At 34.9% G+C, this 23,317-nt stretch overlaps 1 protein-coding gene across 1 annotated transcript in view; it reads left to right on the top strand.

The window, feature by feature from the left end:
* The window catches only part of LOC144442806 (diacylglycerol kinase delta-like), a 176,624-nt gene that overhangs the window by 144,117 nt on the left and 9,190 nt on the right, over positions 1-23,317 (top strand). Inside the window, exons 6-28 of the mRNA XM_078132179.1 lie at positions 826-930; positions 1,726-1,858; positions 5,195-5,301; positions 5,759-5,884; positions 7,012-7,274; positions 8,302-8,410; positions 8,779-8,918; positions 9,082-9,279; positions 10,659-10,758; positions 11,228-11,552; positions 11,820-12,173; positions 16,679-16,799; positions 17,023-17,133; positions 17,698-17,794; positions 18,456-18,563; positions 18,726-18,839; positions 19,964-20,098; positions 20,414-20,553; positions 21,038-21,149; positions 21,573-21,668; positions 21,951-22,061; positions 22,436-22,550; positions 22,964-22,996. Coding sequence (XP_077988305.1) covers positions 826-930; positions 1,726-1,858; positions 5,195-5,301; positions 5,759-5,884; positions 7,012-7,274; positions 8,302-8,410; positions 8,779-8,918; positions 9,082-9,279; positions 10,659-10,758; positions 11,228-11,552; positions 11,820-12,173; positions 16,679-16,799; positions 17,023-17,133; positions 17,698-17,794; positions 18,456-18,563; positions 18,726-18,839; positions 19,964-20,098; positions 20,414-20,553; positions 21,038-21,149; positions 21,573-21,668; positions 21,951-22,061; positions 22,436-22,550; positions 22,964-22,996 — 3,253 coding nt within the window. The remainder of the gene's footprint in view (positions 1-825; positions 931-1,725; positions 1,859-5,194; positions 5,302-5,758; positions 5,885-7,011; positions 7,275-8,301; positions 8,411-8,778; positions 8,919-9,081; positions 9,280-10,658; positions 10,759-11,227; positions 11,553-11,819; positions 12,174-16,678; positions 16,800-17,022; positions 17,134-17,697; positions 17,795-18,455; positions 18,564-18,725; positions 18,840-19,963; positions 20,099-20,413; positions 20,554-21,037; positions 21,150-21,572; positions 21,669-21,950; positions 22,062-22,435; positions 22,551-22,963; positions 22,997-23,317) is intronic.

Genomic DNA, 23,317 nt, shown 5'->3' on the forward strand with positions numbered 1-23,317 from the left:
TGTCATTACAATTTCCCTCCTTGGCAAATCCATGCAAGGGGAGGGAAGGAGGCTGGTGTTGTCATTACAATTTCCCTCCTTGGCAAATCCATGCAAGGGGGAGGGGAGGGGGCTGGTGTTGTCATTACAATTTCCATCCTCGGCAAATCCATACAAGGGGAGGGGAGGGGGCTAGTGTTGTCATTACAATTTCCCTCCTTGGCAAATCCATGCATGGGGGGGGGGCTGTGTTGTCTTTACAATTTCATTTCATGGCATATACAATGTAACTGTTGCTGAGGTATTAATTGATTCTACTGTGAATAACATATCATTTCTACTGGTACATGTACATGTATATGATGATAGGCTACTTATCAGTGTATAAAAATATCCAAGATATCATACATGGCATATTATCCCTGTGATAGTAATATAATTGGTCAGAAATCATTATTATAATTACACTTTTCCTGTCCCTGTAGTAGTTTTGAACTAGGAAATTGACGTCATATATGCCGGCCGCGGCCCTTGTGGCAATAGCTTTAATTAGTTACTACACATCCTGAACATTATGATGTTCATGTGTACGTCTGCATAGTTTCCACAAATTAGCTATCAACATAATTACAATAATTACATAATCTCAAGTCCATGTGGTATTGTAATCGTGTATTACTCAAGGTTCCGGTGGTAATTCCATGTCAAGTTATCTGGCAATCATCCAAGGATGTTGTCATAATTAGTAGAGGAAGTAACTAAGCAACAACTTCACATAGTCAGTCAACCAACTGTGTGTCATCATTGCTGTCACTAAAACCCCCGGAATTCATTCATTTATTCCAGGTTATCACACCATTCCGTACACTAGTGTTATTTTGTGAACACAGGAAGGAAATGGAAGAGTGGATTAGTGCATTGAAGTCCGTCCAGAGTAGGGAATATTATGAGGTGAGATGATCGACTAACCTGTGCACTTTCTGTTATCCATTCAAGTATGCTTATACATGTACATATACATGTATTGCCAATTATCTTTCTTCTGTCTACAGTGCCATCATTTTCTCAAATGTCTGTTAAGAAAATAATTTCTGGTCATGGATGACAGGAAAATTTGGCAACATTTAGAGCACAATTTTCAAGTGTCGATTTTGTTTACGATGTTTCTTTAGGTAAGATAGAAGCACAGCAAACATTGTAAATGTAGTTTTAGTGTTAACTTGTCAGCTTATGCAAAGTATCATATTCATCTCCAATATTATTTAGGAAGAGTCACAAATTGAATTATCAAAACTTTCAGTTGCATATTCTCTGTCTCACTCTCTCTCACTCATTCCCTCTCTTACTCGCTTGCTCACTCACTCGCTCTCTCACCATCTCTTTCTCTGTCTCGTTCTCCCTCCCTCCCTCCCTCCTTCTCCCTCATTCCAGGCCTTTCTAGTCATATCCATCACTTATCCATAATTTCCTCAGTTATCTTTCTTTCCTTATCCCACTTCCCTTAAAGTCCATTCCATGTTTATGAAAATAGGTTCAAATCAAAATACTTATTCCACAGTTAGTTTAGATCTAATGTGAATACTAAAGGACAAATGATTAATTCAAAACATATCTATTTCTATATCCAATGTGAAATTTGATAACTTATGTAATACAGAGCATTTACCATCAGCATGCAGTGTAATAATGGTGCCATGATGAATATACATTGGGTAATGATACATTTTTTCCTTGTTTTATTTTCAGCCTACAAGTGACCATGTAGATGTAATATCAGGGATGCATAATTGGTATGCATGTTCCCATGCCAGGCCGACATACTGCAATGTATGCAGGGAAGCATTATCTGGGGTGACATCCCATGGCTTATCTTGTGAAGGTCAGATTTACTTTTAGTACATTAGTATTCTCCACTATGCTTTTCATGGCTTTTTAAAACATTTTATAGGTTGTTGAACAAAAAAATTAGACTGAATTTAATTAATCTCCATTTAGGTTAGATTAGATTAGGTTAGGTTAGGTTAGATTATATTAGATTAAATTAGATTAAATTGGATTGGATTAGATTAGATTAGATGAGATTAGATGAGATTAGATTAGATTAGATTAGATTAGAAAACTTTATTAGCCAAACTAAATTAATTAGGATTGTGCTTTGATATTGTTAAAAACATCAAAAACAACTAACATATATAATCTATACAATGCAAAACAATATGAACGTACTAAATTTAAAAGGTTTCATGAAAGTCACAAATTGTAAAATTTCTTAAATCTCAGTGCTTTGAGATAAAACTATTCTTAAAATGTACAGTTCATAACCTTAAATCTTTCCTTGAGGGAAGCAAATTCAAAGAGGTTGTGTGCTGAAGGTGAGTTCTTTTCTAATGATTCAGTGAAGGAACCTCTTCTATAGTAAAGTTGGATAGTTCTGACCTTTTTGTAGATACTTGGTATACCCGGGTGTGTAGATTGGTTCTAATATAGAAAGCAATGATATATCACAAGTTGTCATCAAATTAGTATGCTAGATAGGTTGATTAGACAATTTCAATGCTGCACACTGTGTGAGTTAACCGATAACATTGAAATTCGTCAGGTTTTTTGCCTTCAAGCAAGGATGTTGAACAAAGCATTGAAATTCATTGCCTTCAAGCAAGGATTTTGAGCTAATTTACTTTGACAAAAGCTAGCATTGAGAATCAGTGATGACTTGTAATATTTCAATTGGTCAAGGACATAGAACATAATTACAAAGCAATGTCATTTATATATTAAACTGTATCATATATGTAATAATAAGAGAACGGTTGTTGACCCCTATGCAGCTTGACGAAGTCCGGGACGGGGACTTATGGATTGGGTTCCGTCTGTCCGTGCGTGCGTCTGTCCGCAGCCGTTTCTTGGAGATGCCTTGACCAATTTTTTTCAAACTTGGTACAGGGGCAACATACAATGGCATACATATGCATGTCAATTTGTTTCGTGATATGATCCAATATGGCCGCCTAGCAGCCATTTTGTTTGCAAATTTTCCATGTCTAAAGCCATAACTCAGACATGCTTGAACAGATCTCATTCAAAGTTGGTATTAGGACAGTGTTCTATGGCATATATGTGCATATTCATTGTTGTCTTGATACGATCCAATATGGCCGCCTGGCAGCCATTTTGTTTGTGAATTTTCATGTCCAAAGCCATAACTCAGACATGCTTGAACAGATCTCATTCAAAGTTGGTATTAGGACAGTGTTCTATGACATACATGTGCATATCCATTTTCATTGTGATACAATCCAATATGGCTGCCTGGCAGCCATTTTGTTTGCGAATTTTCAATGTCCAAAGCCATAACTCAGACATGCTTGAACAGATCTCATTCAAAGTTGGTATTAGGACAGTGTTCTATGACATACATGTGCATATTCATTGTTGTTGTGATACGATCCATTATGGCCGCCTGGCAGCCATTTTGTTTGCGATTTTTCTATGTCCAAAGCCATAACTCAGACATGCTTGAACAGATCTCATTCAAAGTTGGTATTAGGACAGTGTTCTATGACATACATGTGCATATCCATTTTCGTCGTGATACGATCCAATATGGCTGCCTGGCAGCCATTTTGTTTGTGAATTTTCCATGTCCAAAGCCATAACTCAGACATACTTGAACAGATCACATTCAAAGTTGGTATTAGGACAATGTTCTATGACATACGTGTGCATATCCATTTTCATCGTGATATGATCCCCAATACCCGACCAATCCTTTATTGTTGTAGGCATGTTCCATGTCCAACAAGCAGACACAACATATCTAAGTCTGTTTGATTTAGGTTCACAAGTGTTGTTGCGTGATCAGAGTAGTGATAATTCCTTAAAACCCAATCATAGCGGGGACTATGTCATTCTCAATGACTTGTTGTAGGTAAACTGTACAATACATGTAATTCTCTGCTGCAGTACTCTCACAGTTGTCCATCAAATTCTGTAATGTTATAAAAGTTTAATATCTTAGCCTCATGAATCTAGCATTGTTCCGTGGTAGGTTACTGAAGGTAGGTTACTTCAAAATGCTGTATGCAGACCATATGATATGTGTTTTAACCTCATGATGTTTTGAAAATTTTCCTGAAATATTTGTCAATAATAATCATTGCAATGAATTTTGGTATATAGCATAGATGTATAGTTTTTACATAAAACCCTATTGGGTTTAACCTTTGGGTGTTCCAAAAAAATTCTTTGAATGATTTCTCCTACTGACCTGTATTCTAACATAAAAACCTCTCCAGAAAAATATCTGTGTTATCAAGCATACTACCATCTAAAATGCAAAGTGTATGTAAAGCCTTTATAAGTAGCTAGTAATCACTCATCAAGTACCTGGCTTAGTAACTTTTAAGTGCCTTAAGTGTCTATCAATCAATGCTTTTTGCTGAACAAACATTTCACTTGAATTGGTTGTTGTAGGGCTTTTCAAAAATATTAATCTATAGTGACTGAATGGTAAAGAAAATACCAATATCAATAGATATGGTTTCCTAATACTTCACATTGTTTAAAAGTTACTCAGGTTTTTGTAGCAGAATAGCAACAAAGTAATTGACTCTTTGTAAAGTGTGTTTGAAATGTTATATATTGTAATTCTCTTTCAACCAGATGTTATAGTAAAGTTTGTGAAATGATGATTTGTCATCTCTCAAAGGCATGTTTTCAACATTCAAGTGGTACTTAAGATAGTTTATGTTTTCAACATTGAAGTGGTACTTTTAAGATAGTTTATGTATTCCTGTTTATTATACTCTGACTCAGTAAAGGTGATTAGTTTGAACCAGGTGATCAATTTTGAGACGTATCTTCTTTGAACCATATGTTCTGTTTGGTCCAGGTGTTCAGTTTGAACAAAGTGTTCAGTTTGGACCAGGTGTTCAGTTTGAACAAAGTGTTCAGTTTGAACAAAGTCTTCTGTTTGGTCCAAGTGTTCAGTTTGGACCGTGTGTTCAGTTTAAACAAAGTGTTCAGTTTGGACCAGGTGTTCTGTTTGGACCAGGTGTTCACTTGGTACTAGCGGTACCATTTGAACCAGGTATTCACTTTGGGTCATGTCTGTTTCTTATTTATGTGTGAATATTTACACATGGATGTGTATATATTTTGTTTTAGCTATGTAGCCAGATAGTATAAAATGACAGATTTTCTGTTTGTCTTTCAGTATGCAAATTTAAAGCGCATAAGCGATGTGCAGTAAGAGCTCAAAGTAATTGTAAATGGACAACATTGGCCACATTGGGGAAAGAAGTCATTGAAGACGAGGATGGGGTAGGTCATCGTCATGACTACTAGAACATTACCATAGTTATCCTAGAATTTGCATAATTATGGAGAACATTTGAATGATTATATATTCATGGATTAGAATATGTCATGTTATGATCAATTTGAGAGTAATTTCTTCAGAAAGTCCACCTAGGTGTAAAATTAGGGAAATTCCAGCCATTTTTGGACTCCATTATTGCAGATTATGTAATCTTCTTTATCAATCTCATGTCAAGACTCATGTACCTGATGAACCAATCAATATCAACTTGGCTAACTTCCTCAACAACCAATTAAAAGACTTATGTCATGTGATACCAAATTATCCAACCAAAACAAACCTGGTCAACTTCCTCATTAGATAATCAGATGATTTATCTTCTTTCATGTGTATTCTAATCAGCCAATGAAGGGGATCAGAACTTGAGTTTGTTTGTTTGTTTGTTTGTTTGTTTTGCAGATATCAATGCCTCACCAGTGGTTAGAAGGCAATCTACCAGTCAGTGCCAAATGTTTAGTTTGTGATAAAACTTGTGGAAGTGTGTTACGGCTACAAGATTGGAGGTGTTTGTGGTGCAAAGTTATGGTATGTATAGGGGAAAACAATAGTAACTACAGAAGACCAGATAGGATTGAACTTTGTGATATAAAAAAATAAAACTTTGAGATATAAATAAACTAAAAGCAAGTAGACCAAATACATAGCAAAGTGTAAATGCACTCTATTCAGTATTTGTTATAAATTTGGCAAAGTATGTGAAATATGCTTAAGAACCATCCATAGTATTCCATCACTTTCACACACATACAAATAATCAATTACATTTTACCAGTATATTGATGGCGCAAATTGAGTTATCTGATTGGTCTGGACATACAAACTAACATGTCTGAAATGAGTGATCTGATTGGTCTGGACATACAAACTAACAAGTCTGAAATGAGTGATCTGATTGGTCTGGACATACAAACTAACAAGTCTGAAATGAGTGATAATGAACAGTTGACAAGTTGTGATGTTTACATTTGAAAAAACTACTTGTAGTTAACTTTGTTGTCTGCTACAAATGTTGTAGTTTGCAGTGATAGTGAATTCTGCAAATTGTCAGAGGAGACAGATTAGTTTAAGGGAAATTATGAAAGAAATTTCAAAAGCAGCTTGAGTTGTTGCATACTGTATAAATCTTTGCCTTAGAATGTCAACGATGGCATCACACGGTTCTTGATTTGACTGGAGTTGAAACAAGTATGTGTTCTGCCACAAAAATGAAGCAAGTGTAAGAACTTACACTAACAGACTTGCCACAAATGAAAGTAAAACCATATCTTGGATACTGTTCCAAAGTATCAGTTATCTGCTGGTTAATCTTCTTGGTATACTATCCCTAGGGGGTTGTTTATTGCTTAAATATTGCTTTAGAGTATGAGGTGAAAAGTATGCCATTTGCACTACAGAACCATTGGCAACATTTCTTTCACCATTGTACATGTACACACAGAGTATGATAAAAAATATGTAAAAATTATATCAGTTGTGCTACATATACAGAATCATTGCTAGCTTTTCTTCCATCACTTTACAAGCATACATACACAGTGTATAGTAAAATATGTAAAAAGTGTCAGCTGTACTAGAGCAATATTGATCTGTTAAAGGTATGTCAGTTGTGCTATGGAACCATTATCATCTTCTCTGTAATCTTTTTAATACAGGTACACACACAGTGCAGACTTCAGTTACCTGCAAAGTGCCCCCTAGGTCAGTGTAGTGTTTCTCTCATACCACCCACAGCACTACACTGTGTTGATTCTGATGGTTACTGGGTTGCCGACAAAGCTAGTTGTAAAAGTCCCCTCCTTGTGTTTGTCAACTCTAAAAGTGGTGACAACCAAGGGGTGAAGTTTCTTCGACGTTTTAAACAACTTTTAAATCCAGCTCAGGTGTTCGATTTGATGAATGGAGGCCCTCATCTTGGGTAAGTACAACTGAAAGATAGAAATATTAAGAATAAATATTATCAAAATTTCAAAATTTGTAGAGTATTACCAAATATGAAATGAAGGACGTCATCTTGGTTATAAAATACAACTCACAAAGATGAAAATATCAAGAATGACCGTCATAAAATTTAAAGCTATGGTGGCTGTAAATGGAGTATTGTTTTTTTACAAAAATGTGTTCACTAAAAGTTGTTAAGATACCGATAATTAGGTTTTACCCATAATTTATACAGTAACAGCTTGAAATTGTGATTGCATTGGGATGCTGATTTTATGGTTTGGACCCAAAAATCAATTTGATTGGATTTTAATACTGTACTATATTTTATGTAAAGCTACACAAATATGTTTACCCACAGGTTGTTCAATACTCTTCAGGGTGTACAATATTATTAATAAGTCATTATATTTAACAAAATAGGTTTTAAAAACGTTGAAGTTGCAGCTAGTGTAGCTTTAACAATATTTCAAAATTTTGTTGAACTTTGCCAAGTATGACATTTATGTGAGAGCTAGAAAACGTTGCCAAATATGACATTTATGTGAGAGGTAGAAAACGTTGCCAAATATGACATTTATGTGAGAGGTAGAAAACGTTGCCAAATATGACATTTATGTGAAAGCTAGAAAACGTTGCCAAGTATGACATTTATGTGAAAGCTAGAAAACGTTGCCAAGTATGACATTTATGTGAAAGCTAGAAAACGTTGCCAAATATGACATTTATGTGAGAGCTAGAAAACGTTGCCAAACATGACATTTATGTGAGAGCTAGAAAACGTTGCCAAGTATGACATTTATGTGAAAGCTAGAAAACGTTGCCAAGTATGACATTTATGTGAGAGCTAGAAAACATTGCCAAGTTTGGCATTTATGTGAGAGCTAGAAAACTATAATGGAGATTTGATAAACAGTACAGGGATATTCACATTGTTTTCTATCATCTCTTGTGATGATTTTTTTATCTAGAACATTTTCATTTTTTCTCCCTCTCTTGTTTAGGTTACGATTATTCCAGAAGTTTGAAACATTCCGTGTAATCATCGCAGGTGGTGATGGAAGTGTAGGATGGGCACTGACAGAAATGGATAAAATGGATCTACATAGAAAGGTAACATCAGAATTTGGTTCGCTAGATCACCACATTCAGTGTCATCAAAATTTAGGAAATCAAATTGACATAAAGACAAAATTTCATCTGTGACTTTATGGTTTCTCAATTGGCCAGAAAGGACCTCATTACCTGTTTAGGGAAATCTTCAGAAATCAATGACATTGAATGTATCAGACAGGAGGGAAGATTGGAGGTAGATCACTTGTTGATTCATAGAGGGAGGAGTAGGCACTGTTTTGTTTACTTTGTATGCATTGTATCATTTTGATCGATTTGTTTTATCCATATGAAATAGGAGTGCCCCCCTCCCACCCCCACAACAGGTATTGACAATGCCTTAGCATGTGTTTCACTCTTTTTTCCAGTGTCAAATAGGAGTATTACCCCTCGGGACTGGGAATGACTTAGCAAGAGTTTTAGGATGGGGAACTGTTATCGATGATGACACACAACTACCAGCAATACTAGAAAAACTAGAACGGGCGAGAACCTCCATGTTAGATAGGTAAGTTCACCACTAGGTTCAAACATTAAATACTTATCTGATATTTGAGCAAAGCCTACAGGGATTAGGCTAATTCTCACAGATAATACAGTTTTCACTTAATATTCAAAATTAAAAAATAACCATGTTTCATAATCCAACATATAATTACTTGATTTTTCAGATGGAGTGTGATGGTACGTGAGAATCCTGAACCGTATCACTACGAATTGCCCACTTCAACTCAGGAAATTAAAACTACCGACTTAGGTTGTGTGTCAGAGGTGGAAGCCGCAATAACTAATTATGAAGATTCAGTTGCCGAACACCTCACTAAAATGTTACAATCTGACAAACATTCTGTGGTCATTTCTTCAGCAAAGTAAGTCTTAACAAAACATTCTGTGGTCATTTCTTCAGCAAAGTAAGTCTTAACTAAACATTCTGTGGTCATTTCTTCAGCAAAGTAAGTCTTAACAAAACATTCTGTGGTCATTTCTTCAGCAAAGTAAGTCTTAACTAAACATTCTGTGGTCATTTCTTCAGCAAAGTAAGTCTTAACTAAACATTCTGTGGTCATTTCTTCAGCAAAGTAAGTCTTAACTAAACATTCTGTGGTCATTTCTTCAGCAAAGTAAGTCTTAACTAAACATTCTGTGGTCATTTCTTCAGCAAAGTAAGTCTTAACTAAACATTCTGTGGTCATTTCTTCAGCAAAGTAAGTCTTAACTAAACATTCTGTGGTCATTTCTTCAGCAAAGTAAGTCTTAACTAAACATTCTGTGGTCATTTCTTCAGCAAAGTAAGTCTTAACTAAACATTCTGTGGTCATTTCTTCAGCAAAGTAAGTCTTAACTAAACATTCTGTGGTCATTTCTTCAGTAAAGTAAGTCTTAACTAAAAATTCTTCACATTTTACTGATACTTTGTCTCATAATACACAAATTATCATCAAGATCTTTAGTTGACTACATGTATGTGCTGGTTTGAAAAGCTTTGAGCAAATATTTGACAAAATCTGAATTAAGAAAGGGAATGTCAGTGTTGAATAGTCTTGGTGGATGGATTACTTTTGTCGCACAAGAATAAAGATTGTGTTACCTTCATAATAACTTTATAACTATACAGTAAATGGAAACAATTTGTTAAACACCTACGCAAGGTATTGAAATCCAGGTGTTATGGCGCCCTCTATAGTAGTATTCTGAACACTTGGTGGTGCTGTACTAGGAAAACAACAGTAGCAAAGAGATGAGCCAAGTAAATTTAGTCCACCATGAAGTACAACTAGATCAGTAGCAAAGAGATGATCCAAGTATATTTAGTCCACCATGAAGTACAACTAGATCAGTAGCAAAGAGATAATCCAAGTATATTTAGTCCACCATGAAGTACTTTCTCATGTAATAGCTCATAAACCGGCCACATAGCAGCTCAATGACTAGTACATATGCACGTCCTATATACCATGCAATTTTTGGGGGGTGGTTTTACCAAAGGATGCATTGTGACACAATGACTATGCATTCGCTTTCTATAATTTATGTTATGCGCAATCTCCATGCTAGGGCGCGATCTACAATATCTTCATGAGGCAGCCCAGGCAGGTGATCACAAATGAATTTACCCTGCGCGAGCTTATGTTCCTTGCCAAGTTATGATATTACAGTACTGTATGAGTTGTTATTAGAGTAAAAGGATTTTAGTTGGTGATTTAGAACTTGCGATGAAAAATTATTCTAAAATACTTTTTATTTTTAGAGTGCTCTGTGAAACTGTCAAGAATTTTGTAGCTCAAGTTGGTGCTGCATATTGTGAAAACAGTGCTGATGTCAGTGAAGCTGAAACCATGAAACAGAAGGTGAAATACCTTATTTTTACTTGACTTTCTGAAATGAGTCCAGATAAGTAATTATACCACAAGAACTCTAATCTATGTAGAATTCTTTACCTCAGAAAAAAACAAAAACATTTTGGTTATTGATAGATATATAGAATGTATGATACGTCAGTGTGTTGTGCATGCTCCAGCAGAGAGTTAAAAAGTTACATAGGGAAATTACACTAATATAGGCCTGTGCCAGGAGTACTAATTATACAGTGCTATGACCATCATGATATTGTGCAATGTGTGCTATCATTATTATTGTTGTACTTGAGACCACAGGGATTGTCATGCAGCATGAAAAAATTGCTGGACAGCACTTTCCTTTGAAATTACTGGCAAACTGAGTACAAGCAAAGAACTGTACATGAATGATTGTATTACAGTCTCACAAATAAACAGTAATCAGAACTTTTGTGCAATCCTTTTTTCTTTATTTCCATAGTGTGCTATTTTGAATGAGAAGTTAGAATCCTTGCTGAAAACTCTGAAAGATGAATCCAATGCTACTCCCATACCCCCTGGAGTTCCTGTGTCGGAATATGTAAAAGAGTTAGAGTCGCCCAAAGAAGCCAATCACAAAGAAGAGAAAGAAATTGATGAGATTGAATATGAGGAGGATGATGAAGATGATGATGTCATCGGATCACCTGACAAAGACACAATGCCAGAAGTACCACCAGTAATATTCAAACCTAGAGATGCCTTGATGTCAAGGGCCAATAGTCTAAAGAAAGCTGTTAGACAAATAATTGAACAAACTGAAAAAGGTAAGAACTTAATTGATTTTATGTCTTGCATTTACATTCCACTTGGATGTCTTTCCATTCACCACTTTATCTGAGTACACATGGAAAGCCAATCCCAATGCATTTTTATGCAAATGGCAGTAAAGTTGTAACAATTGTTACTTGATAGGATAAAATGTTCTCAATCCAAGAAAGTTCAACATTTCTATCATTTTGGTTGGGGGGAGGTAACGTAGTTTTCAATATACCCAACTCAGAAACATGAGTTTTTTTTGTACTTTATTTTAGCTGTTGATGAACAAAATGCTCACACAGAAGAGCAAGAAACACTTGAGACAGCAACAACAGCTGGCATCCCATCAACCAGCAAAGACATCCCAGTCATCATGGCACCCAACATCCAGATCACCATGACAACAGAAGAGGAAGTAGATGAAGACAAACAGAGTACAGCTATCGTAGAAAAAAGTAGCCGTTTGGTTGAAATGGATACATTGAACGTAGGTGGTGGAGAAGCTGCTGCAGCAGCTGAAGCATCAGGAACAAAAACTCCAGGCAGTAGAAGTCCACTCCTGGCTCTCAGAAAACATTTATTTAGTCATTCAGCTGGAGCCAAAGCTAAAAGTGAAAAGAAGAAAATGGGTGAGTGGTTTCAGTCAGGTTTTGTGTTTGTGTCAATTTCAAAACTTGTCAGAAAATGACGGTCTCTCCCTAACCCCTTGCATCATATTTGTGAAAGCACTGCTAACTGTGTGGCTCTCACCCAAACACTTTTTACTTTTATTCCATCCTGGATATACCAACCAGCCTATAGTTACCATTTCGTATATCTTATGTATGCCTAGGTATCTCAGTATGTGTCCCTCTTAAATTGAAACATTTCTGCACTGTTAGTGGATTGGGGGGGGGGGGGGGGGGGGGGTTATCCACCAAGCTGAAAGATACAACAAATAAAGTTATAGACATACAAATTCTCCCTATAAACTGTACATAACCTTTACAGTGACAGTGTGTATAAGGAGGTCCACAGGTCAAAGTTCAAGGCACTACCTATTCAAATGCCTGAAAAACATTTTAATAGTAACCAGCAAAATATGGCCTCCAGAGGGGGCTATGTAGTATGATTGCCTTGACGGTCCATCATTCAATACCAGGTTCTTACAATAGTGTTATCTATCAATGCAGCCATACAGATTAAATAGGAACATTCTTTTGTTCTGGACCAACCTTTTATAGCATGGCCAGACAACTGTTTTTTAGGTCTAAATAATATTCGTAATTCGAACTAGACCTTCAGTCCTACATATCTGTCACTGCAATAACCAATCATTATGTGATTTATAGCCTACATTTTAGCTGTCTTCTCTTCAATCTGGATATACCTTTATCATTTGGATTCTGAGCTATGTAGTTGTTTGTTCACATAATAGTACACTATAAGGGTAAAATACAGCTATTTTCATGTACTTATCACCCAGTGGACAGATATAATCCAACTTTCTCACATTGTGTTCTTGACAATACTTATCTACTTTGAAATTGTATATCTGCAAGCCATGTTTCCATCCTGTGTAGTTTCTCTACACTAAGCCTACCTTGACAATTCAAACTTGACAGCATGATGTTACATACAGAGATGCTGATTGGTCAAGGTGATTGTGACATCATAACATATGCAAATGAGAAGCAATAATTTCTAGTCTGCCATTGGATATGATAATGTTAGCACATGAAAATTAAATTTGGAAATGATGACTGTGCATGGAGCTTTTTGATAACAAGACAGGTTTATTATGAAAACTGGACATACCTCATTTGCAATTAAGACTTGTAGATAAATTAAGATATGCAGACAGTCATTATTGTGATATTATTTGCAGCTCAATAGTTTATGGTTTTACCACTTCCTTAATTTTCTTTTTATCTTTCCTTTCCTTTCCTTTCCTTCAGAAAAAGAATTGTTAAAACTTTCTCCAGATAGTTTTAAAATGCGTAGGATAAGCCAAGGTAGTACGTTAATGCCACCATCATTTGTAGGTGCTGGACCTATCGGCTTGTCTAGTAGAATTAGCAGCATGGAGAACATCTCAGGCCTGGCAGGCAAGTTGGTTTCCCTCTCCTCAGCTGTGGTTGGTCATGTCTACTGCTATAAAGAAGGGTTAATCTCATTGATGAATGTCAATCATATGATCAATGTCAACAATCACATGATTGGTTTAACCACCAATCAGAAATGTGCCTGCTTTGTTATGTATTCCTGTGTACAATTGTATTGCTTAAGTATTGCTTTGTGTTTTTCATTTGTTATTGGTTGATGTTGTAGCAGTTTGTGCTGTTGTGTTTGTTGTCATGGTTACATTGACATTAATGCCAGGCTTGAGTGTCAGCTGCAAAAGTGGAACAAAAATACTAAAATTAGTAATTAGTAACTTTTTTTATAGCACATATCTTAATTACATTGCTTGGCTTGTAGACTATGGCATCAACATTGGTCCATGGTTTGGCTGGAGTCAACAAAATGTTGTCACCATCATCATGGCTATGAATTGCATTTTGGTTTTCTTACATAATACATACAGAGCCAGTCATCATGCAGTAGTGACTGTTGAAAATCAAAGGATATGTAAAAAGCTATTTTTTTCCCCAAGCAGTACGACAGAAATACTTACTGTTCTACAATTAATACAGTGTCAGAACATGTTTGTACCTCTACATGTGTACATCGCATGATTTTGTACCCTTCTCTTGTCTTGTTCTTCTTTGCATGGCCTTACTGGCATAAAATCATTTTGTTACAAATTCAGCCATTACTGCATGACCTCGAAAGCATGAAATCAATGGTAGAGAAGGTCCACCATTTGTGCATGGCACTGTCGGTAAAATGAGTTTCATGACTGCCTCTCATACAAACTGCTTCCTCTACAAACTCTTTCTATATACATACTAACTTCTTTGTTTGGTTGTTTGGTCATCTTTTCATGTGTTTGTTTGTTTGTTTATACTGCACAGGTCTCAGTCCCCTTCTGTATGCTCTGTCAGACTCAAAGAGGTCTCCTCTCTTAAATCGAAGTATGTCTTTTGTTCACATTTCATATTTACACCTTTTCTTCACATGCAGTCTCCTTTCTCAAACAGACATTTGTATTTCACTCACATTTCACTGTGAATGTTCACACTTTTTCTCACATATTCTGCCAGACTTTTAGCAGTATACTCTCTTGAACAGAAGTATGTTTTTTTCGCTCACATTTCACTCTTTTTAAATCTCCTGTCACAAACTTTTGACAGTCCTCCACCAAAATGTTGTATTTTAGATCATCTGTAACATACAGCAAGTATGGGTTTATTTTGTCAAGCGTACATTTTGAAGTTTTTGTTGTTATGTGTTGTTCTTAGTGTCAGCAGTGTTTAGTAAATCCAAAATATTTTATGTTCATTATTTGTGTTCATCATAATAATATTGTGTTTGAGCATGTGATCATTTTCAATTTTATTATTATATGTGTTGTTATTCTTTGCCAAATACAATTGAATATTTTGCTCGTTTGGGGATACATCTTTTGTGGAAGTTATTCTCATCATCACCATTTTAGTCCCAATTATAATACCACTTGGATGAAGCGTGTCTTTTAATTAGTTTTAGACCATCAAAGCTCAAGAAACAGCCAGGGACTATTCACTCCCTCAAGTCTTATATATGCCAGTTCATGTATGAAAATAGATTACTATGTCATTCATTTCAGGCCATATATGGAAATAGAGGACTGATAATACCATATATGGAAATACATTGTAAAAAAATGTATTCATTTTTGACCATGTACAAAAACAGAGGATTAAATATTCATTTCCTACCAATATGGAAATATTGAATTAAACCTTCATTTCTGACCATATATGGAATTAGGAGATTAAATTTTCATTTCTGACCATATATAGAATTAGGAGATTAAATATTCATTTCCTACCAATATGGAAATATTGAATTAAACCTTCATTTCTGACCATATATAGAATTAGACGATTAAATATTCATTTCTGACCATATATGGAATATTGAATTAAACCTTCATTTCTGACCATATATAGAATTAGACGATTAAATATTCATTTCTGACCATATATGGAATATTGAATTAAACCTTCATTTCTGACCATATATAGAATTAGACGATTAAATATTCATTTCTGACCATATATGGAATATTGAATTAAACCTTCATTTCTGACCATATATAGAATTAGACGATTAAATATTCATTTCTGACCATATATGGAATATTGAATTAAACCTTCATTTCTGACCATATATAGAATTAGACGATTAAATATTCATTTCTGACCATATATGGAATATTGAATTAAACCTTCATTTCTGACCATATATAGAATTAGACGATTAAATATTCATTTCTGACCATATATGGAATATTGAATTAAACCTTCATTTCTGACCATATATAGAATTAGACGATTAAATATTCATTTCTGACCATATATGGAATATTGAATTAAACCTTCATTTCTGACCATATATAGAATTAGACGATTAAATATTCATTTCTGACCATATATGGAATATTGAATTAAACCTTCATTTCTGACCATATATAGAATTAGACGATTAAATATTCATTTCTGACCATATATGGAATATTGAATTGAACCTTCATTTCTGACCATATATAGAATTAGAAGATCAAATATTCACTTTTTCCATATATGACATTAGGAGATTCAGCATTCATTTTATACCATATATAGAATAGGGAACATTGTCAGTTTATCTATCTGCCAACCAACATGTAGTAGATTTTTGTTTTTGGTTCTCCTGTTTCCTCCTATATGAAAATTAAGTCTCTGAGAGCTGACCCTCACTGGATTTTTTTGAAGTTTAATGAGTTTGTCAAAGTATAGAAACCATACAATAGTTTTGATAACTGTTTTATTGTTACTTTATGCAGTCTACTCTCATTTTTTATCATTAAAATAAAATTTCATGAAAAATATATCTGATGGTGATTTTGTCATGTCAGTTCCCAATCAAAATGTATGACTAAATATTCATAACTATTGTTAGCCATTCATAACCATTACCATTTAGTCATAACCAATATTTAACTCTTGATAACATTGCTTATTTGTAGGTATTGGTGGTGGTCTTGGTGGAATAGCTGGTGGTAACTTGATAAGTAAAGTCTTACTAGCCAATGCTGATGCTTTGTGTGCCCCAGCATCACCTCTCATGGATCAAGACGTTAATGATGTGTAAGTAGTGATTTGATTGGTTCATATGCCACAAATACTAGTCACAGATGGTTGACTATCCAATCAGCAACTAGTTTACTGATCACCTGTAATAGAGTTTTATTCTCATATTATTATGATACATAGTACTTAAGACTGGCCTTACCAGTATAGAAGATGTAGGACTAGTATTTCAGAAAATGGCTTTTATTGAAAAAATGTATTTATTTTGTTCAAATTTCAGGACAGGGTATGAAGAAAGATATGTGATGAACAATTATTTTGGTATTGGATTGGATGCTAAGATTGCATTGGATTTCCACAATAAACGAGAAGAACATCCTGAAAAATGCAGGTAAGCAATTGAAATTGCTGATTTATGGCCAAAATTATTTGAGAAGAATTCTTGTTATTTTCTTATATGTCTTAGTAATTTGTTGAACTGACAACTTAAACAATGTAGACAACTAAAATGTATCAAGTCTGCAACAGGGCAGTAGCAGGCTCATTCCATCAGGGCTGTAGCAGGCCTGTTCAGTCAGGGTACCATCAGGGCAGTGGCAGGCTCATTCCATCAGGGCTGTACCAGGCCTGTTCAGTCAGGGTTCCATCAGGGCAGTGGCTGGCTCATTCCATCAGGGCTGTAGCAGGCCTGTTCAGTCAGGGTTCCATCAGGGCAGTGGCAGGCTCATTCCATCATACCTCTGGCAGGACTGTACCAGGGATGCTGCATGCCTTTGACAGGTTAATCTTGTCACTGTCCTGTTGGCCTCAAGCTATGTATGCAATAGGTAGCCAGTTCAATGAGTGGGATGACTTTTTCTGCATTCCAGGTAATTCATATATTACTCCTGTGTATGTAACGTACTTCATTTTGTCAAAATGTTTTGACTATGTCACTCTGTATTGTCCATTTCAGAAGTCGAAAGAAGGCCAAGACTTGGTATGGAATCTTCGCAGGCAAAGAATTCCTACAAAGGACTTCTAAGAATTTACATGAAAGAATACAACTAGAGGTAAAGAAATAAACTGATACTAGGTTACTAGAAATACAAAGTAATCAATGACTTAACTAAAACCTACATTATAATCTTCTCCAGCAATATGTGTTCACAGTCAGTAGTTGTTTGTACATATGCCTTATTACACTGGTTGGTTGTTGTTTGTACACATGCCTTATTACACTGGTTGGTTGTTTGTACACATGCCTTATTACACTGGTTGGTTGTTGTTTGTACATATGCCTTATTACACTGGTTGGTTGTTTGGTCGGTCGACTAACTGATTGACTGACTTTTTATTGTTGACTTTGTACTTTGCTGATAAAAATATAACGACAGAGAATACCACTAGCACTCATCAAGAATACGCCATACTTATATTCTCAATATTTGGTTGAAGGTGGCCGAGTGGTTAAACCCCTCACCTCTTACCACTGTGGTCGGGGTTCAAACCCTATTCAGGGTTCGATTAAATTTACCACGCTGTAAGTAAGAAGAGTGTCGTTCAGTTTGACTCTACCGAACAATGCAGGTTTTCCCCAGGTAATACGGTTTCCTCCTGCATTAACACTGAACCCTAACATTATTATTATACTGGTACTCACGTCATGGGTTTTTGTTGTCATTTCATGCAATTGAATCATAAAATAATACATTTCTCTCTTCTGGTTGACAGTGTGATGGTCAGAGAATACCCCTACCAACACTACAGGGTATTGTAGTTCTCAATATTCCAAGTTATATGGGTGGATTTAATTTCTGGGGTGGACGTAAAGAGGACTCGGTAAGTATCATCTATAAAACTTATAACTAAAGACAAACACTTTCACACTTTACAGAAGTTTGCTTTTGAACTACTTCAAGCAGGCAACACCACTATTTGGGATATTATGTATTTCTAGCCGTATTTGAGTGTATTCATGATAACATTTTATTTTTCTGACAGAATTTTGCAGCACCGTCTTATGATGACAAGATAATGGAAGTTGTAGCTGTGTATGGTGTCACACATATGGCCATGTCTAGAATCATGAGTGTACAACATCACAGGATTGCACAGGTAAGTACACATGACATATTAGTGATAATAAAGTAATTTTAAACATGCTTAATAGAGGACTTCATTGTAAATAGAGGACTTCATTGTCTGTTTATTAATCATCAATGCTATGTTCACAATCAAGAGTGTAGGAAATTAGGCCAAATTTAAAAAAAATAAATGTGTTTCCAATAACCAGACTGACCCTAGTTTAAGCCCCTGACCCTAAACATTTGTTTCATACAAAAAGGTAAAATGGTAACAATTTATTTATATATGTGTGTAAACCTTCATGCCTTTGGTCACTTTTTGAAAAAAATTGTATTCCAGAGAGAAACCAGGTCTTTTGTGACCCGGTGTGGTTGTCGGTGGCCGAGTAGTTACCAGTAAATCACTTGCCTCTTACCACTGAGATCGGGGTTAAAAGCTATTTAGGGTTTGATTAAATTTACCATACTGTAAGTAAGAAGAGTGTCCTTCAGTTTGACTCTACCGAACAACACAGGTTTTCCCCGGGTACTCCGGTTTCCTCCTGCATTAACACTGAACTTCTTGGGAGACAAGTGTTTATATACTTAAAGAACTATCAAGTATAAATAAAGATTATTATTGTTATAGACTGTAAAAGTACTGTCTGCATAAAATGTTCGTCCACTTAACATATAGTTATCTTCATTTACTTCTTTTACACCTCAAACTCTCAAAGAAGTATTGTGACCAACGAGTTGGTGTTGAAGTAATTTTTAAAAATTGAAAAGAAAAAGAAAAGAAAATTCTGACCTACCTACCCTATTTTCTAGTCATGTTATCAGAAACAAACTTTTTTTTTAATTTGCCTTACCAATTTCACAGGACCAGAAAAAACTGGAGACTGTAATGAAAACAAAGTAATTTTGACTATACCTTCTTGAGGGCGCCATCATCAATTTGCTATTTGTCAATACTTGCAGAATTTGCTCTCTAACAACACATGTCTGTTTGCAACAACAATTTTTGTTTCCTTGTTTCGTTTGAACAGGCTCTCATATTGTCATCTTGAAGTTCGAAACATGCTATCATGGAGATAGTTATTGGGCCTATATAAAAAGTATGGGTGACTTAACATTTCATATGTAACCAATAGTTTCTATTTTATGTCCTTATAGTGTCGTGTGTTGAAGATCACAATCCTAGGTGATGAAGGGCTACCAATTCAAGTTGATGGTGAAGCCTGGGTCCAGCCACCAGGATTTATTAAAATAGTACATAAAAACAGAGCACAGATGCTGAGTAGAGATAGAGTAAGTGTATATCTAAACACTTCATCTTGCCTCCTAAAATATAATATTAATAATACAGACTTACAGGTTTAAAATATTCAAAATCCATTTTTGTACATTTATAGTTGAAAATTTGATCATTTTAAAGTTCAAACTTTTGGCACCAGTCGTGGATAACACTGTATACAGTATTGTAACTTTTGATTTCACCAGTCGTGGATAACACTGTACACAGTATTGTAACTTTTGATTTCACCAGTCGTGGATAACACTGTACACAGTATTGTAACTTTTGATTTCACCAGTCGTGGATAACACTGTTCCTTTTTTTGTCAGGCTTTTGAAACAACTCTTAAAGTGTGGGCCGATAAACAGAAGGTTGAAAAGGGTCAGAGTTCACATTCTCAGCCAATCACAGATGAAGAAGCTAATATCTTGACACCATTCTCAGAAGCATCAGCTGGCCTTATCAGAAGGTATGTGTGTAAAAACTTAGTTTGTGATGTTTTTGAGAAGTTGTCTATTTTTCAGCAATATTACAGCAACTATTCTAGCCAATAAGAACACTAAGACTTTCAGTTTATATAATTCTATTATAGGCTTCACCTTCAATTTCCATGACAATAATTTGGTTTCTGGTTACTTTGATAGTACTGATGTAGAATGAATTGTAGTGAAAAAGACTAAACATGATTAAATTTAATAATACAGCAATAAACTAGTTTTGTTTGACTTAGCTGACTGTGGTTACTGGTGAATAGTGTGAATAGTTTGAACCAGTTTGAACTTGACTTTTCCATTTTTTGTCATCATCACAAATGAACACAACGGTTATAACCAGTTAGAACTGGAAAGTACTAATTTGTAGTTTCATTCAGGCATTATAGAAATTGCATTCAGTCTGCAAATGGAGAACTCCAAAAATGTATTAATTTTTGTCTTTTCCAATTCTTTTCGCAGTGTGAAGGTTGCAACAATAAGTCACACCACTGTAGAGCAGGAACTGGCCCACTTTGCAGTGACAGCAGCCAATAGTTTAGATACACTCTTCCCAGGTGGGACAATTGCAGAGGTAAGCAACTTATTTCAACTTCATTTTCCTATCACAATTTCAATCTAAAATTTTGAACAGAAATATTTTAAAGTTTCATAATCATCTTTACTGAACTTGAAGAAAAGTAGATTGACCTGGCCATGACCAGATTAAACTGGATTGAACTAAACTTGACTAGAATAAACTAAACTTGACTAGAATCAACTAAACTTGACTAGAGTCAACTAAACTTGACTAGAATCAACTAAACTTGACTAGAATCGACTAAACTTGACTAGAATCAACTAAACTTGACTAGAATCAACTAAACTTGACTAGAATCAACTAAACTTGCCAACATAGTTGTATAATGAAACAGTGTGAAAATAAACTATGTTTACTTCATTTTTCCATTGCAGGGTGCTATCGTAAGAATGTTATTTACTTCATTTTTCATTGCAGGGTGCTAATCGTAAGAATGTTATTGACTTCATCAATAGTGTCAGAACACTACATCAAGAAACCACAATTTTCCTAAATACAAAATCATATAGCTTGGTAAGTGACAATTCTTTGTTTTATTTTAGTTATTATTTGATTGTTTGTTCTCATAGCACAGAAAATAACAATTAAAAAAACTGTACATTCTGATCTCAAATTTGTTGATTTAAATCATGTGAGCACTATGATGTATAAATACATCAGATTCTAATCTCTGATTGGTGATTGGTCAATATAAGTTATGTAACACCATGATAGATTCTAATCCCTCATTATTGGCTCATTTGTAGTCACATGAGAATCACATGATATGCTAATCTTTGTGTCCTTGTCCATTAGGATGTAAATTTACGTGAAGAATTAGATGAGAAGTTGACATCAGCATTACAAACTGTTGATACAGAACTAAGAAAAGTTGTGAATATCGAAGGTGTAACATATGATGATGAGGTATGACAATTTGTAGATTGTTTTTGAAATACATGTACTGATTTTGACTTTATAGTAATGATAATTTCTACTCACAGTCAAAAAATTTCTTAGAGGTGAACCCCAATTTTCTTTTTAACGAAAATAGCTATATTTTGGTCATAACAGATTATAATGAAAATAGCTATAATATTATAATAGCAAAATAGCTTGACTAATATATAAAAGGAAGATGAAAAGAATGATATAAGCAGTATCTTAAATTTGTTGCGGTGAAAAGGGAAAGAAAGATGATGTATGACTAAATCTCCAACTTTGAATAGAGCGATGTAATCATCTTTATCCTGGTTCTAGTTGTATTAATATTTGGGTTTGGCCTGGATGTTTTTCACCAGTCTGAACAGAAAAGAAAGAGTGGAAAATCCAAACAGTCAAGTGGTCCTAAACAAAAGAAACTATCCAAGAAGGAGTTGAAGGAATTAGAGAAAAAATACTCAACAATCATGTCAGGTAAGGAACTTCTTGTCAAGCATGTTATATATCAAAGAGATCTTTGTATAAAATAAAAAAGTATTTTCTTTGGTAAGCTAAAGGGACCTTTGAATTGAGTTACATTTGTTAATCTTTGCTAGTATAATTGCACATGCAATGTACACTGCTGCGATATTGAACTCTTTAATGGCAAAGTTTGTAATTTTGGTCCCCATTTCACTGGGTCTTTGTATTATATATAAACACACCCTTACACTCCTTGAAACTTTTTTACATGTATATTATAGGTATTCAAACTTTGCACAAAAATGAGACACTAAGGTAGAAAAGTAGGAAATTGAGAGACAAAACAGACATAAGTTAATAGACATACATAGATTTGTTTTTAGCCGACAGTTAAATTGAATTCATTTATTTATTTATTTCAACAGCTGATTACAGTCAAGAAACTGCATCCAGGGCAGGTAAGACTATTATCTGGTCACTTCTCCTCTTTAAAGCAGACCTCTTCTTAGCCAGATTTGCCAAGTTTTGTAACTCTATTGTAGAGAAGTCTCACAATTCAATTGGTTAAATGACTTTTTTGCTGTCCCCACAGCATAATAAATGCAGATAAAATCAGCCTCTCATGTGATCAACATTTAAAGTGACACAAACTTTTACACAAGTGAAAAAACCTACATAAAACCTTGATTAAACTATAAGAGTATAATATAATGTCAATTCATGCCTTCTATGATGTTACAAATTTTGTCTGGCATTGTTAGCACAGTTGATTGCTTCGT

This window comes from Glandiceps talaboti, chromosome 11 (genome assembly GCF_964340395.1).
Source record: "Glandiceps talaboti chromosome 11, keGlaTala1.1, whole genome shotgun sequence".
Classification (NCBI taxonomy): Eukaryota; Metazoa; Hemichordata; class Enteropneusta; family Spengelidae; genus Glandiceps; species Glandiceps talaboti.